The sequence below is a fragment of the Pieris napi genome, chromosome 7 (genome assembly GCF_905475465.1).
Source record: "Pieris napi chromosome 7, ilPieNapi1.2, whole genome shotgun sequence".
Lineage (NCBI taxonomy): Eukaryota > Metazoa > Arthropoda > Insecta > Lepidoptera > Pieridae > Pieris > Pieris napi.
Genome location: NC_062240.1, coordinates 2,527,529 through 2,540,703, shown reverse-complemented (window position 1 = coordinate 2,540,703; position 13,175 = coordinate 2,527,529). Strand labels below are relative to the sequence as shown.

Sequence of the window (13,175 nt, the reverse complement as noted above, 5' to 3'; positions counted from 1 at the left end):
ATTTGATTTTAATTTACATATAGCTTGATAAAATTAAATAAAATTAAAGGTTTTTACACATAAAAAGGTATTTAATGTATTTACATACAAAGGTATTTAATGTATATCATATTACAAATTCTAGAACAAACAGGATTAAAGTATTTAACAGTCTAATAAACAGATGTTAATAGAACTGTCCTTGTTGTTCGTTAGTAACATGGGGTCGTATTGATGAGTGCAACAAATAGATTCGCACGATAATGTACTTAAAAACCTCAATTAAACACGTGTTCATGTTATAAGCCCTATTTCTAAAGAATATCGTGCGTAAACTACTTAATAACAAAAATAAACCTAAAGTTTATTTAACTATTTTTTCAATGGAAGCGTGAAAAGGGTCCGAGCTTTAGCAGAAATATTTATATCTGTGATTTTTGCTTCATAGATTATTTTCTATTCATAGATTTTTCATGCTAAAAAACAATCGATTACTTTAAAAAAACATTTTTTATGCCGAATGTCACATCTCTAATCTATATATTTAAAATGAAACCCGTTTTCCGTTGTCACGACATAACATGAAAACGGCTTGACCGATTTGTCTGATTCTTTTTTTATAATATTCCTTGAAGTACGATGGTTCTTACGGAGAGAAATTTTTTTTAAAAATTGAGTAAAAAGTCTAAAAACAACACTTTTCTATATTCCCATATAAAATATTCGTAATAATATTTAAAGGCAATTTGAACTTTAATACCATATCATAAAGTTCAAGTATTAGTGGAGGGGTTCCGGGAAGGTAAATTTTTATTTTTTGACATAATGTATTTGTTGTATTATCAACTTTCTTTTTTTTATCTTACTAGCTAGACCGGTGTCCCGAATAGCAAAATAAGTATTTAAAAAAAAATAAAGAATCGACTGTTAGGCGGTACGATGTTCGCCAGGCCAGCTAGTGACCAATAGAAAAGTAGAAAATGTACGGTTTGTTTACGAATTTCAATACATTTCACAAAAATTTAAATCATTTTTTCAATACTTAGACGCAACTCCGGCAGCAAAAATCAATTTTGGAGGTGTTCCAATCAAGGTCACCCGAGACACCTACATAATCAGTATCATCTAATTCGGGCGACGGATTTCTTAATCCCAATCCCTAAGCAACTAAGAATATATGTATTTCCAAAATAACTATATTCAAAAAAAATCTGTATAATTGCGAAGTTTTAACTAAAGAACTCATTTGTCTGTCTTTATCGCAGCGTAAACACAGTTTGACAGATAGAAACAGATAATTTTGACAATTCAGATTGTGTTTTGTTAAAAATGGTTAATTATAGATATTTTAAAAAGTTCCCATTTGTCTAGTATAAACTGCATTTGTTTCGAATTTATTACTATTATATAATATTCATTAATTCCTTTTCAAATACTATGATATCCAGACTAATAGTTATTCTATAGGACATGCATATTCCATTAGGAAGCTGATCTTATCTTTATACTGAAATTTACCAGCGAATGTTCTAACAAAAAAGTTCTGCTCCAATTCGTCATTTGTTATGCAAATAGGTTGCGTTGTTAAAAGTAAACTATGCATAAATTCATTACTATAGTAAACTGCTATGAGGTAAGCTTAAATTAGCAATAAACGGAGATACAACGGACTAGGTCAATTGATTGAGTACAAATTAAATGACTAATTCGATATGACGAATATTAGAAATCGTAATTACATTAAATAAATTAAAGATCGTACCATTTTCAAATCTGGATTCTGCGCCTGGACATGATCCAACGGTTCATGCGGTGATGATCCCTGATTGCCCATTTTGAAAGATAGTAATAACTTTGAAACAACACTATATTCACAACTTGGCCGCCCACCCCCGAATGTTCACTTTATATATCTTTAATAAAATTATCATAGTAACGGTTCTTTCATAATATGCACGTGTAGTGAGTACACTAGTTGCTCAAGCGGCTACGTCCTCCAATGACAACTGGATCCCATTCGTCGCACAGACAGATAATTTCGAAGAAGTTTAAACTCAACAAACATGGCAAAGCACAACACAAACACTACACTTCCACGAATGTTGCAACCTTGATGTTTATTCACGGATTTATTTTTTACAATTTATCTTATTTTTTTTCTTTTATCTAGTTACAAGGTTTATTGTCTCATTACAGTCTTAATTATTTTATAAAACAAAGAAGGGATGCAGGTTTAAGATGCGGTAGTCGACTCGAAATCGTGTGAATTCGTTAACAATAAAAATTTAAAAATGGGGGTCAACTTTTCCCACAAACGATGAATAAACGCAGAGAGGCGCATTGAACCCGGTACCGGGTCCGCGGGGCGAGGGGGGTAGGTAGGTAGCTGGGAACGAGTGCCGATGCCAGCTGAACGTTATTTTTTCCCACAGCATTGTTCTTCGGACCGTAGAATGTAACGATTTTTTAAATTAACACACTCATACTTTTTAAAAATGCACTATTTGTTTACGGTAAGCACTGATCTACATTTTGACTAGATAAAATAAGTAAATATTAAGAAATACGGTTGAAGGAAGCGCGCGCGCCGCGCGTGAGGCGGACAAGTTTACTGTGGAGCCGAACTGAGTGGTCGGTCGCGACTCGAGGCATGCGGCGTGCGTGAATCGCGCAAACCCTGCGAGTGAAGCCCCTTCCGTCCCGTGCCTCGCCCCTCAGCCCGCCGACCGGTCCTTACTCCTTTGCATTGTCAAGATTGACGACCGGTGAGATCATCATATTAGACAAGATAGCTTTAATTTGAATTCGATGAAGTTTATAAATTATGCAGTATCCTACTTGGCGCGTCGATGACTAGTCAGGCGATTTCAGGCAGCTTAGAAATTTCCTCAGATACTTCTTCAATTGTTAAGTTTAATGGATATGTAAAGCCACTTAAATATTAGGTTCACAGGGATTGAAGTGTACCAAATGGCAAAGCTCTCACATCCGTTGGAATTGCAACAGCTGTTAAGCCGGCGCGGGCGCAGGCGGCGCGTGCGAGCGGGACGGACGCAGGTGTTACGGGAGCTCGTTTATTGGCATTGCGACTGATGACATTAACTCCTACAATGATCCAAAGTTCCTCTTTCGACTGAAAATATGAGGAAGTGATCAACAACGAAATGCAGTGAACAGTTGAACTGATACTTTCAATTCCTTGTTGAGTCACACTCTTGAGTCATCACAAAGAATTCCAACGGCGTTTAGTATCTAAACTAGTAAGGTTACATTGGTAGCGAGATAACACGTTAGTCTAGTCCAGAGTTCCCCAAACTTTTTTGTGTCGTAGACCCCTTGCCATGTTTTTCCGTGTTGGGTAGACCCCCAACTTACCTGATATTGATTTCCTGTAAATTTCTAACTGTAGTGAAGTTTAGTGTTAAAAACTTAAAGTAGGTAACAAATTGGGGAACTGAGAAAATTCGCCCCGTCCAATATTTTGTTTCATTAGTTTAACTCTGGCAAGAAACGCTGATAAGATGGACTTTGTTTTAATCAAATTTAAACTGTCGCCTTGTAATTGCAAATTAACCATATTAAATTTTGTAAACAAATCTGTTAAATAGGCGATGTCTGTTTTCCTCTATCAGTGTATGTGTTGAGATCCACTATCGTGGACCCCCATTTTCATTTCACGGACCCTCAATTTTTTTTTTCGCTGACGCAGACCCCTTGCAGGTTGTCATAGGGGTCGATATAGACCACTTTGGGAATCACTGGTCTAGTCGATAAATTGGTTTAACAATTTTTTTCCGTTTCAATATCAATCTCTTTTTTCTCAAAATTCGCAATTATTAAAGCTAAAATATTACCATTGCCAATTACTATGAAAAATTTAATATCATTGATAAATTTTATTATTGACAAGTTCATTTAACACCGACGCGAATTTCAAATAAATTTACAAGCTAATAATAATATGCTATACGCTAATCAATTTAATAAATCAGAACCGATACTATCCAGCTCCTCATTCACATAGTAATTATTATCTATTTAGATTTATCAATTGAACTGTTGATATCTTTGAAATCTGGGTTAAGATACTACCGCCAAGTAACCAGTCGGTATTGCGACAAATCATAGATTTTTTAAGTTAATAATTGTACAAGAATAATTCCGTTTTACCCAGCAACAGAAAAAATAAAATTATACATTTACACCCTTAAATGGTTTCACTTTCACACGATCAAGTTTCGCAAGTCTAAGAAGGGCTATTGTTAGGATATGCTTACAAACAATAAAAAGAATTTTGTTTTAATAAATATATAGTATTAGAATGAATGCTATGGTTACATTAAAACCACAGCGGTTATATACATATTATGATTTTATTATATTATTCTGTAACACACCATTCGTGAACTAGTTTATTGGAATTAATATAATGTTTCTTGATTTTTTGAAAAATTTGAGAGAAAAAGTACCTGGACACAATGGTAGTACAATATCTATAATATAAAAATGAATCGCGGAATGTGTTGCTAAGCGCAAATCTCGAGAGCAGCAGAACCGATTTTGCTAATTCTTTTTTTATAATATTCCTTGAAATACGAGGATGGTTCTTACGGAGAGAAAAATTAAAAAAAAATGAGTGACAAAGTCTAAAAACAACACTTTTCTATATGCCCATACAAAATATTCGTAATAATACTTAAAAACCAATTTGAACTTTAATACCATACAATAAAGTTCAAGTGTTAGTGGAGGGGTTTCGGGAAGGTAAATTTTTATTTTTTGACATAATGTATTTGTTGTCTTATCAACTTTTTTTTTTATCTTACTAGCTAGACTGGTGTCCCGAATAGGATAATAAGTATTTAAAAAAAATAAAGAATCGACTGTTAGGCGGTACGATGTTCGCCAGGCCAGCTAGTTATTAATAAAAATAAATAAATAAAAAACATAAATCATACTAAGATTTCTAGATCAACAATTTTTTAGATACGATTTCCTTTTAACTGCTTCAGATCGCTTTATTAAGTCTATTGGCCTAATGGAGTAGAGTAAATATGTAGTAGATCGACATGTTGGCTTCAGTATAAGACAAATGCTTGCATATGGCATATTTACTGTAAAAAAATAGCAGGTGCGTTTACACGCCCTTCCTCTGGAATCTGTAAGTATGACGGGATATTCGCAGTTTAACAGAGCATATTTCACAAACATTACGAATAACAGTTATCAACGATCACCGTCCATAAACAAAAGCGAGGACAGTGACACTGTTACGCTTTAAGCAACCATAAAATTATCCACTCTATTATTGTCTATAGTGCAGTTTCCGTCTACTTTTTTGACTACTCATAGCTACCGTTATATAATAAGAGACATATAAACTTCGGGTCTTAAACACTCAATATTTCTGATACTAAAAGATGGGCTTCGTCAATTAAGTCTGTTACGCAAATCGTTACAAGGCCGCATAACAACTATTCGAATTGAAGTTCTTGATAGGTCATGGTAATTTAAGCGCACCTACACACGTAAATCTAAAATGCTTTGTTATATACCATTATTTTTATTTAAGGAAAATTATATATAATATTAGCCGACCCGGCAAATGTTGTTTTGCCATATAGTATATTATTTCTAGGAAAAAAATTTAGATCAATAAAATTAACTATCTCCCATACATATAATAGGGGTTGTTCGTAGAGGGGTGAAAATTTAGGGTTGTATGTATTTTTTAATGCCACATAATAAAAACATAAAAATGTTATCCAAAAAATTAAAAATTTAATTTTGGAGTGGACACCCCTTATCACTTAGGGGTTTGAAATATAGATAGAAGCCGATTCTCAAACTTACTGAGTATGCATAAAAAATTTCATAAGAATCGGTCGAGCCGTTTCGGAGGAGTATGGAACGAAATTGTGACACGAGAATTTTATATATATATGTTAACGTAAAATTGTAAACACCGTTAGATTGTAATCTATCTCGCGAGATTATAAACTGTCGAAAGATTGTGAACCTCAGCTTACTGCTTACAATTTAACATATTATTATTCGGTAGATTGTACTACACTAACTTAGTTATCATTCAAACTTCTTTGGTCAATTACAGATTAATTTTACTTTCCAACAATTTCATATAACTACCGAATAATAATACGTTAAATTGTAAGCAGTTCGTTGAGGTTCACAATCTTTCGACAGTTTATAATCTCGCGAGATAGATTACAATCTAACGGTGTTTACAATTTTACGGTGACATATATATATAGAAATGTATATAACCACAAAACAATTATCTTAATATGGCAGTAGAAAAATTTGCAGTTAATTATTCTAACGGTCGGATGTCCATAAGAATTGATGTGATATAAAAATTAAGTGTCATACTGCATACCAAAATCGAATCTCATACTAAAGACACTACTTTAATTGCGATCACGCAAAGTTACCGGAAATAAAGACGATACGAACAGACTTTCAATACTCCACTTACAATACATAGAAGGGTAGAACAGCCAGTCGCAAGTGATCAGTCTAACAGACAACACCAGAATCAGTGAAGATTTGATTTGTTGCCGCGTGGTTCAATTTCGGTGATCAAAACGGCGCAATACGGCGACAAAGCAATGACTGCTTGGACAATGTTCAGTTGGAGGAGATTGTACAACGGTAGAGGGATGGAGAGCGCGGAAGATTCGAGAGTGGAACTGCCAGCTGACACAAGACAACTTGTTTACAATGTTTACGTGTACTTCAATCGGCGGCCAGGAAGAACCGCAAGGACGTCAATAACAAAGACGGCGAGAGCGACAATGCTACCTCGTGACATCGTAGCGGATATAATACGGGACAAATATCAGGAGCAATTATAAGTTTCGACGGTATGTTTTAAACATATTCAGCCAGAAGGCACGGAATATTCATAACTGATAAAGTTGAAGGCGATATAGACAGTGCCGGATTAGCCACATAGCGAGAGTAGCAAATGCTACGGGCCCCGCTAACTTAGGGGCCCCGCGCTCCAACGGATGTCTGACCGTAATAAAAAATTTATTAATTTAGATAGTAGCGTAAAATATCTTGCATACCTTTAACGCGAAGCGCTTAGTATATGCTTCACTTCCACATAAAAATAAACTCGACTTCGTCAAGTATAATCGTAAAAATAAGTACGTATTTATCTTTTTAACGTTAATTTTCAAATTTTAATTATAATCGATATACATATTTAGACTAGCATGTTATTTGTACCCTTGAGATTTGAATTTTCATATAGATATACATTTATTTTACGAGTTTACGTAGCCGAGATTGTACTTTTCTAATCGATTTTGAAATAATATCGATTAAAGCCTAACCAAGGGCCCCTAGGCAGAATTTGCTACAGGCTCCGCACTGGCTTTATCCGGCACTGGATATAGAAATAGTTCTCAACAAAGCAGCAGTGTAACTGGATAATAAAAATCAAGAATGTCAATTTTCATTAGCATAATCCTAAGCAAATTATGTTATACGATTATTACTTTATGTATCAATTATGACTGAAACAACCTTATCGCGAATTGTAAATAGTGGTAGAATTCCGACTGAATTATGCAAACGTTGGATTATGAGCCGTATTCTCATACTTCTTGAGCACATTCGTTTTGAGCATTATGTCAGACTTCAAAGACACGGGACGTAAAGATAACTCTTGGCATGTTAAGGTTTTTACGTTCTAGCAACAGCAACTGTCGGTTTTAATGCTAACATCTTCTGTGTCAAATATTTGTATGATAATTGTATAGTACGTAAGCACCGGGCCGTAATATTTTTCATATTTGACTATCAAAGAAAACTGCAGTAGTTTATATAATTACATATAAGTCAAACCTCAAAGCAGGTATTTTTCCATATAAGCATTAGATTGTAATGTGGTAATTTAAATTATAATAGATATCGATCGATATCTCTATTTGTAGGCCAAATATCAGATTGCATATCTACGTCTGGTTCTGAGTACTTGGTTACCTACTATATAATTTATATATGTCAATAAGTAAAAATATTTCATTAATAAGCCAGAAACCCATTTTGAATTACGCTGTATTTTTTTAAATATATTTTTTTATTTAATGTTACTTACGCTATTGATCTCATATAATAAACTTAAAATTGGATGTTACTTCTTTCAATACAACTTTTCCTGTTCCAAAACAACTTCGATTATAACTGGGTCTGTTAAAAGTTCAAATTATTGCTATTCTTCATACATTTTCAAGGATATCGAGGCTTAATTTGTCGAAATAATCACATTTAAATGGCATGTTTTATGAGTTTTATCAATATAAATGAAATGAATGTTATCGAAATTGCATTCTTTTACACACCGACATAATTGAGAAAGATTATAAATCCTCATTTAAACGAGAGTAAAACTAAAAACTATTTGTTATATAGAAAATTATAGCATCATAGTATAGGCTAGATTTTTTGTAAAAGCTAAAAACAAAATGCATAACTTACTGATCTGTAATTCCTTATAACCACTTAGTAATACACATAACACAGAACATATGTCTTACTAAATGTCTCCACTGATAGACGAGCAACAACAAAGCGACTGGTGCAAACCCCTCTCACTTTTCGTTTCTGGATATGAAGTGCCTTGAAGTACGCTTATCTGTATCATATAATTAATATGTATATTGGCAGTTTGTGCCAAGTGCGAAGACGCAGTCTTGCTGCTAACGCGTCTGATTGCTCCACAACACTGACTATTTCAGGCGAACAAGTGAAACACCGGTACATTCTGATTCACACGGAACGTTTCAACACTAGTTGCGAAGGTTACGCCAACTTCAGCTGACTTTACTAAATATAGGACAAGCTTCATAGTCCAGAATCATACTTACTAACAAGAAAATGTTATTGGATAATATCATTCAAGATAGCGGTTTTTTTTCATTTCGACATCAAGGTCACTATTGTCTAGAATATAATAATATTAGAAGCCGAATATATGATTAAATTTATTTTAAATAGTCGTAAAATAAAACATTTTTTTTATCTATTTACGATAAATTTGCAAAATCCTTTCAATGTCAAGAAATTCAGTTCTAAATCCTCTGTACTTAAGCATTGATAATAATTATTTATCTTTAGTTAACATAGTGATATAACTAATGTGCAATAAACACATAAGATGTCGCACTTTGTAAATCTTATTATATTATATTTGCAAGATATTTTCTGACCGTAATTATATATTTTATCAATTATTTAAAAAACCAATACTTATAATTATTTTCTAAACAAAAGTCTGCGTGTAACAGTTATTCACATATTTTATGACTAAAAATAATTGTTTTGGTTCGAAAGACAGACCGCTAATCACCTACTTGGCTAGCTTGGGAAATGTTAAAGTGATATACCTATACTTACATATTTTAAAAAGACTATAATCACAAACTTTTTTAACAAACATGAAAACTTTTCTATACTACGAATTGTTTTCATATTTAAGCAGCGATTGGCTTTCAAGAGTTATACTTGAACAAGTACGGAATTTAATCTTTAAGGCACCTCGTGCGATGTCACAAGCCTTGACATTTCACAGCCTTTGAGGTTTAATTCCCGTACAACCTACCTGCCCTACGAGACGGTACAAATCGTTAGATCGTAGCCAGATGTTCCTGACAATTAGAAAGTAACTTGGACAAAATACTGTTCAATTTTTGTTGTACATGTGTGTATTTTTAATTGAAGAATCGTTCAGGTTACAAAGTTTATTAAATGTATAGATAGACACTTCTAGTATTGCTACTTTAGGACAATATAGTCGTAAAATATCTCGGTAATAAACGAACGTCATAAACAAATTCATATGAAAAGCAACCTGAGCTAGTTTATAACTGTTTCAAATAAATACGAGGAATGTACGTTATATAAAAATATGCTGATATTTATGATAAAGTTATATTACAGTAAATATACCTTTGACCTATTGAAAAACGGCAACTCTACATTCTATAAAAACTTCGTTTGATCATTTAGATTGCGTAATATCGGCATTCATTCATGCAAAATTTACTAAATTACATAGTACATATATCGCTAAATGGATTCATTTACTAAATTATAAAGACATCATCAAATTCACAAATTAATTATAGCTTTTTTAATTATTATGGTAAATTCAAACTACACTTTAAAATTTAACTAGTATATACAGTTTTAGCTATATTAGAGCTATATTTTCAGAAACTTAAAATAGCGACAGCAATCTTTAAAGTTTTGTATGAGTATTCAGTACTAAAACTGAACATTGAACCTGTGATTGCATTTGCTATTAAGTTACAGAGTACTGGTGCCAGTATGTCAGAATTTATCTGATCCATGTTCAGATGTAATTGGTGGCCATGGAAACTATTATTATTATGTGAAGTAAAAACTATCAATAATTTATGTTATAACAGACAGATATTTGTAACAAAACAGGAAATCTAGTTACATTGTTGATATTACTTAAGTAGTACATCATACATTTTAACTTCTGGAGAAGAGATACATAAATTGAGTATGAAATATAATGACCACAAAAATATCTTATGTTTAAATTTTTATTAATTAAAAGTTAAAAGTGACAATGAAGCTACCATGCAAGACCAAATCTCGCAACAAATTGATCCATTTCAGAGTAAGTAATGTGTGTATTAATGTATATATATTAAAACTATTTCAATTTTATTTAATTCTAAACTTCCAGAAAGCATTTGGCTTTGGAAGGAATAATATATTTTAATAGTTAACATGTTTTTTACTTTTTGGCCATTTGCAGTAGATATTCCATGCCATATTATTTTTAAAATGTAACATATTAAATTTGTTACAAAATGAATATATATGCTGAATGTATAAAATAGGGCTCTCTTCTTCAGAGTTGAAATTACACAATTTTTATTTAAAATGATTGATCTATTTAAAAAAACTCTGGAGTAAGAAACATGTATTACAAAATTTCTACTGAGGTTTAATGATAGAAACCAGTCCACTTACCAATCATAAAACGATTTCACATCATTTGCAGCAGCTACGCGCATAGTTTTAACTGTTATATTTATACTAATGCAAATGTCTCTGACGCTGGTCTAAATGTATTTGAAGAGATAACAGAACCGAAATTAAGAAAACACCCCATTAGCTTTATTGATTTCTGAAAAAGTATGGTTTTAGTATTGACGTATTCTTTATTTAGTCACCAATAATCCATATTAAACACAATTCTTTCAAGTTTTAATCAGAAAAAAACTATATATAAATTATTATGGGAAAGACCCGGCCGAAAGAATACTGAACAGATTTTGCAGAATTTTTATTAAATGTTTTTTTCAACTTTCCTTCGGTTTACAATTGTCATCTGTTAACTGTCAATCTAAGCTGTCAAGTCTCATGTTTATAACTTGAGTAATAAAACCATGACTGCTGAACATGTCACTGTTTTATTATCTTGTCACTGTCATGTATATTTTTTTATATTTGCACTAGTTTCTTATTTATTCTGTAAAATTACATTTGTTGTCGAAACAGAAAATATTACCTTAATCTTTATAGTTTATATTCAAATTAGGGATGATCGATGTTAGAAAAACATCGATGTCATAATCGAAAGCCCAACATCTATGTTCGATATTTATCGAAAACCAAACATCGATGATTTTTTAATTAATAATTGACAAAGAAATAAAATACAGTGAAATGGTTCGACATTGATTAAGAAACAGAACAAATTATTACATATTCCGATATTTTTTTTCCGAGATAAACTGACTGAATGAAAAGTAATATTGATAAAGAAGAACCTTTTAATAAATTTTTTTGTTAATAAAGAGAAGTGAGGAAGTGTGAGAGAAAAGAGGGAGCGAGACTACGAAGAACGAATGAAGGGAACGACCTGGGCGCAAGAATAAATACGCGTTCAAAATTTAAATAAATCTGATTTGTGGATGCGTTCATACTTCATAGAAGAGATAATTTGTTTCGTAAGTTGGTCGAGCGGGAGGCCGTGAGTTAACATCGATGTTCGATTCAGATTTCAGTTACCATCGATGTTACGATATTTTTGGTAAAGCAACATCGATGTTTTTACTTTCAAGTTTCAACATCGATGATCATCGATTCGCGTCGCGAGCATCCCTAATTCAAATTTCAAACTTATAATCCATTATCAACATTACTGATTTACGCATTAAAATAAAGACCCATTTTTTAAAATCCTTTTAAAATGGATACGGTTGTTAAAAGTATGTTAGAAGATGATGCAGAGGAAGAAAAACAGGTGTTGTGTTTAATATTTTCTACATAACATAACCTTTTCGGCATAACAAAATTTTTGCTACATTGTTGGGTTATTAATAAGTAACTTGCTTGTTTATAGTTTATCAAAACATAACTGCAGAGATAGCCGTTATGACATAAATAAATAGCAAATTTATTGCTTATGCATAAATGTAACCTATGATTACAATAAATAGATTATTTTTCAGGGTTTGGTATTGTTTGGAAGAGATTTATCAAAGATACCTTGTTTTCGTGAAAGCTTTTTCTATGGAATAGTATCAGGAGTCGGTGTAGGATTTGGATCATTTATGAAGACGTCTAAACCCATGTTATCACAGCATATTGGATTTGGCACCTTTACTATGACCACACTTATATACTGGTCATATTGTAGATGGCAGTGGTCTAAACAGAGGTTTGACGCGGAATTACTACAAGAAGCTGTTAAAAATAAAATAAAATATGAAGGAACAATTGTTGAAAAGGAATTAGAAAGTAAAGGTATTCTTAAATCAGCATAACAATGATTTGCTACAAATTATATTTCTCTTGTTTTTTTGCATTTTGCAAGTGAGGTACTTTTATGACTGAAATCCATTTTTAATTATTTATTTGAAATATCTAACATGTACTAATACAATATTATGACAAATTTATTTTTTGAACCGTCTTGCCTTTTGTATAATTTCATTGCATAAGTTAAAAATACTAACAATTGAATTGAGTTGAGGTCCTTGTAGTGTTACATATTTGTAGATATATGATTTTAAGAAAATAAAATATATTATATATTTTTAAGTAGAATAGTTTCATGTACTGATAGTAATTATTAGAATATTTAAATAAATTGAATAAAATTATAATATAAAATGGAA

The 13,175-nt window shown here is 32.1% G+C and overlaps 2 protein-coding genes across 5 annotated transcripts in view; one reads left to right on the top strand and one right to left on the bottom strand.

Moving 5' to 3' along the window:
• The window catches only part of LOC125051434 (protein numb), a 34,942-nt gene extending 23,562 nt beyond the window's left edge, over window positions 1–11,380 (bottom strand). For 2 of the 4 annotated variants that reach the window (XM_047651738.1, XM_047651739.1), the window contains exon 1: window positions 1,742–2,665. In XM_047651738.1, coding sequence (XP_047507694.1) covers window positions 1,742–1,813 — 72 coding nt within the window. In that variant the 5' untranslated portion in view covers window positions 1,814–2,665. Of the gene's footprint in view, window positions 1–1,741; window positions 2,666–8,487; window positions 8,749–11,019 lie in introns of those variants that run through there. The other 2 variants (XM_047651740.1, XM_047651741.1) reach the window with 2 other exon arrangements.
• Window positions 11,381–12,123: 743 nt separating this feature from the next.
• Window positions 12,124–13,175, top strand: LOC125051231 (cytochrome c oxidase assembly protein COX20, mitochondrial). Its single transcript, XM_047651443.1, has 2 exons — window positions 12,124–12,298; window positions 12,507–13,175. Exons 1-2 carry the CDS (start codon window positions 12,245–12,247, stop codon window positions 12,819–12,821), a joined length of 369 nt encoding a protein of 122 aa, XP_047507399.1. The 5' UTR covers window positions 12,124–12,244; the 3' UTR covers window positions 12,822–13,175.

What these genes read in the sequence shown, in the direction of transcription:
- LOC125051231 (XM_047651443.1), top strand. Translation starts at nt 12,245, where the DNA reads ATGGATACGGTTGTTAAAAGTATGTTAGAAGATGATGCAGAGGAAGAA. An exon ending in ATGCAGAGGAAGAAAAACAG is followed by an intron (nt 12,299 to 12,506) that starts GTGTTGTGTTTA and finishes ATTATTTTTCAG; the next exon opens with GGTTTGGTATTGTTTGGAAG.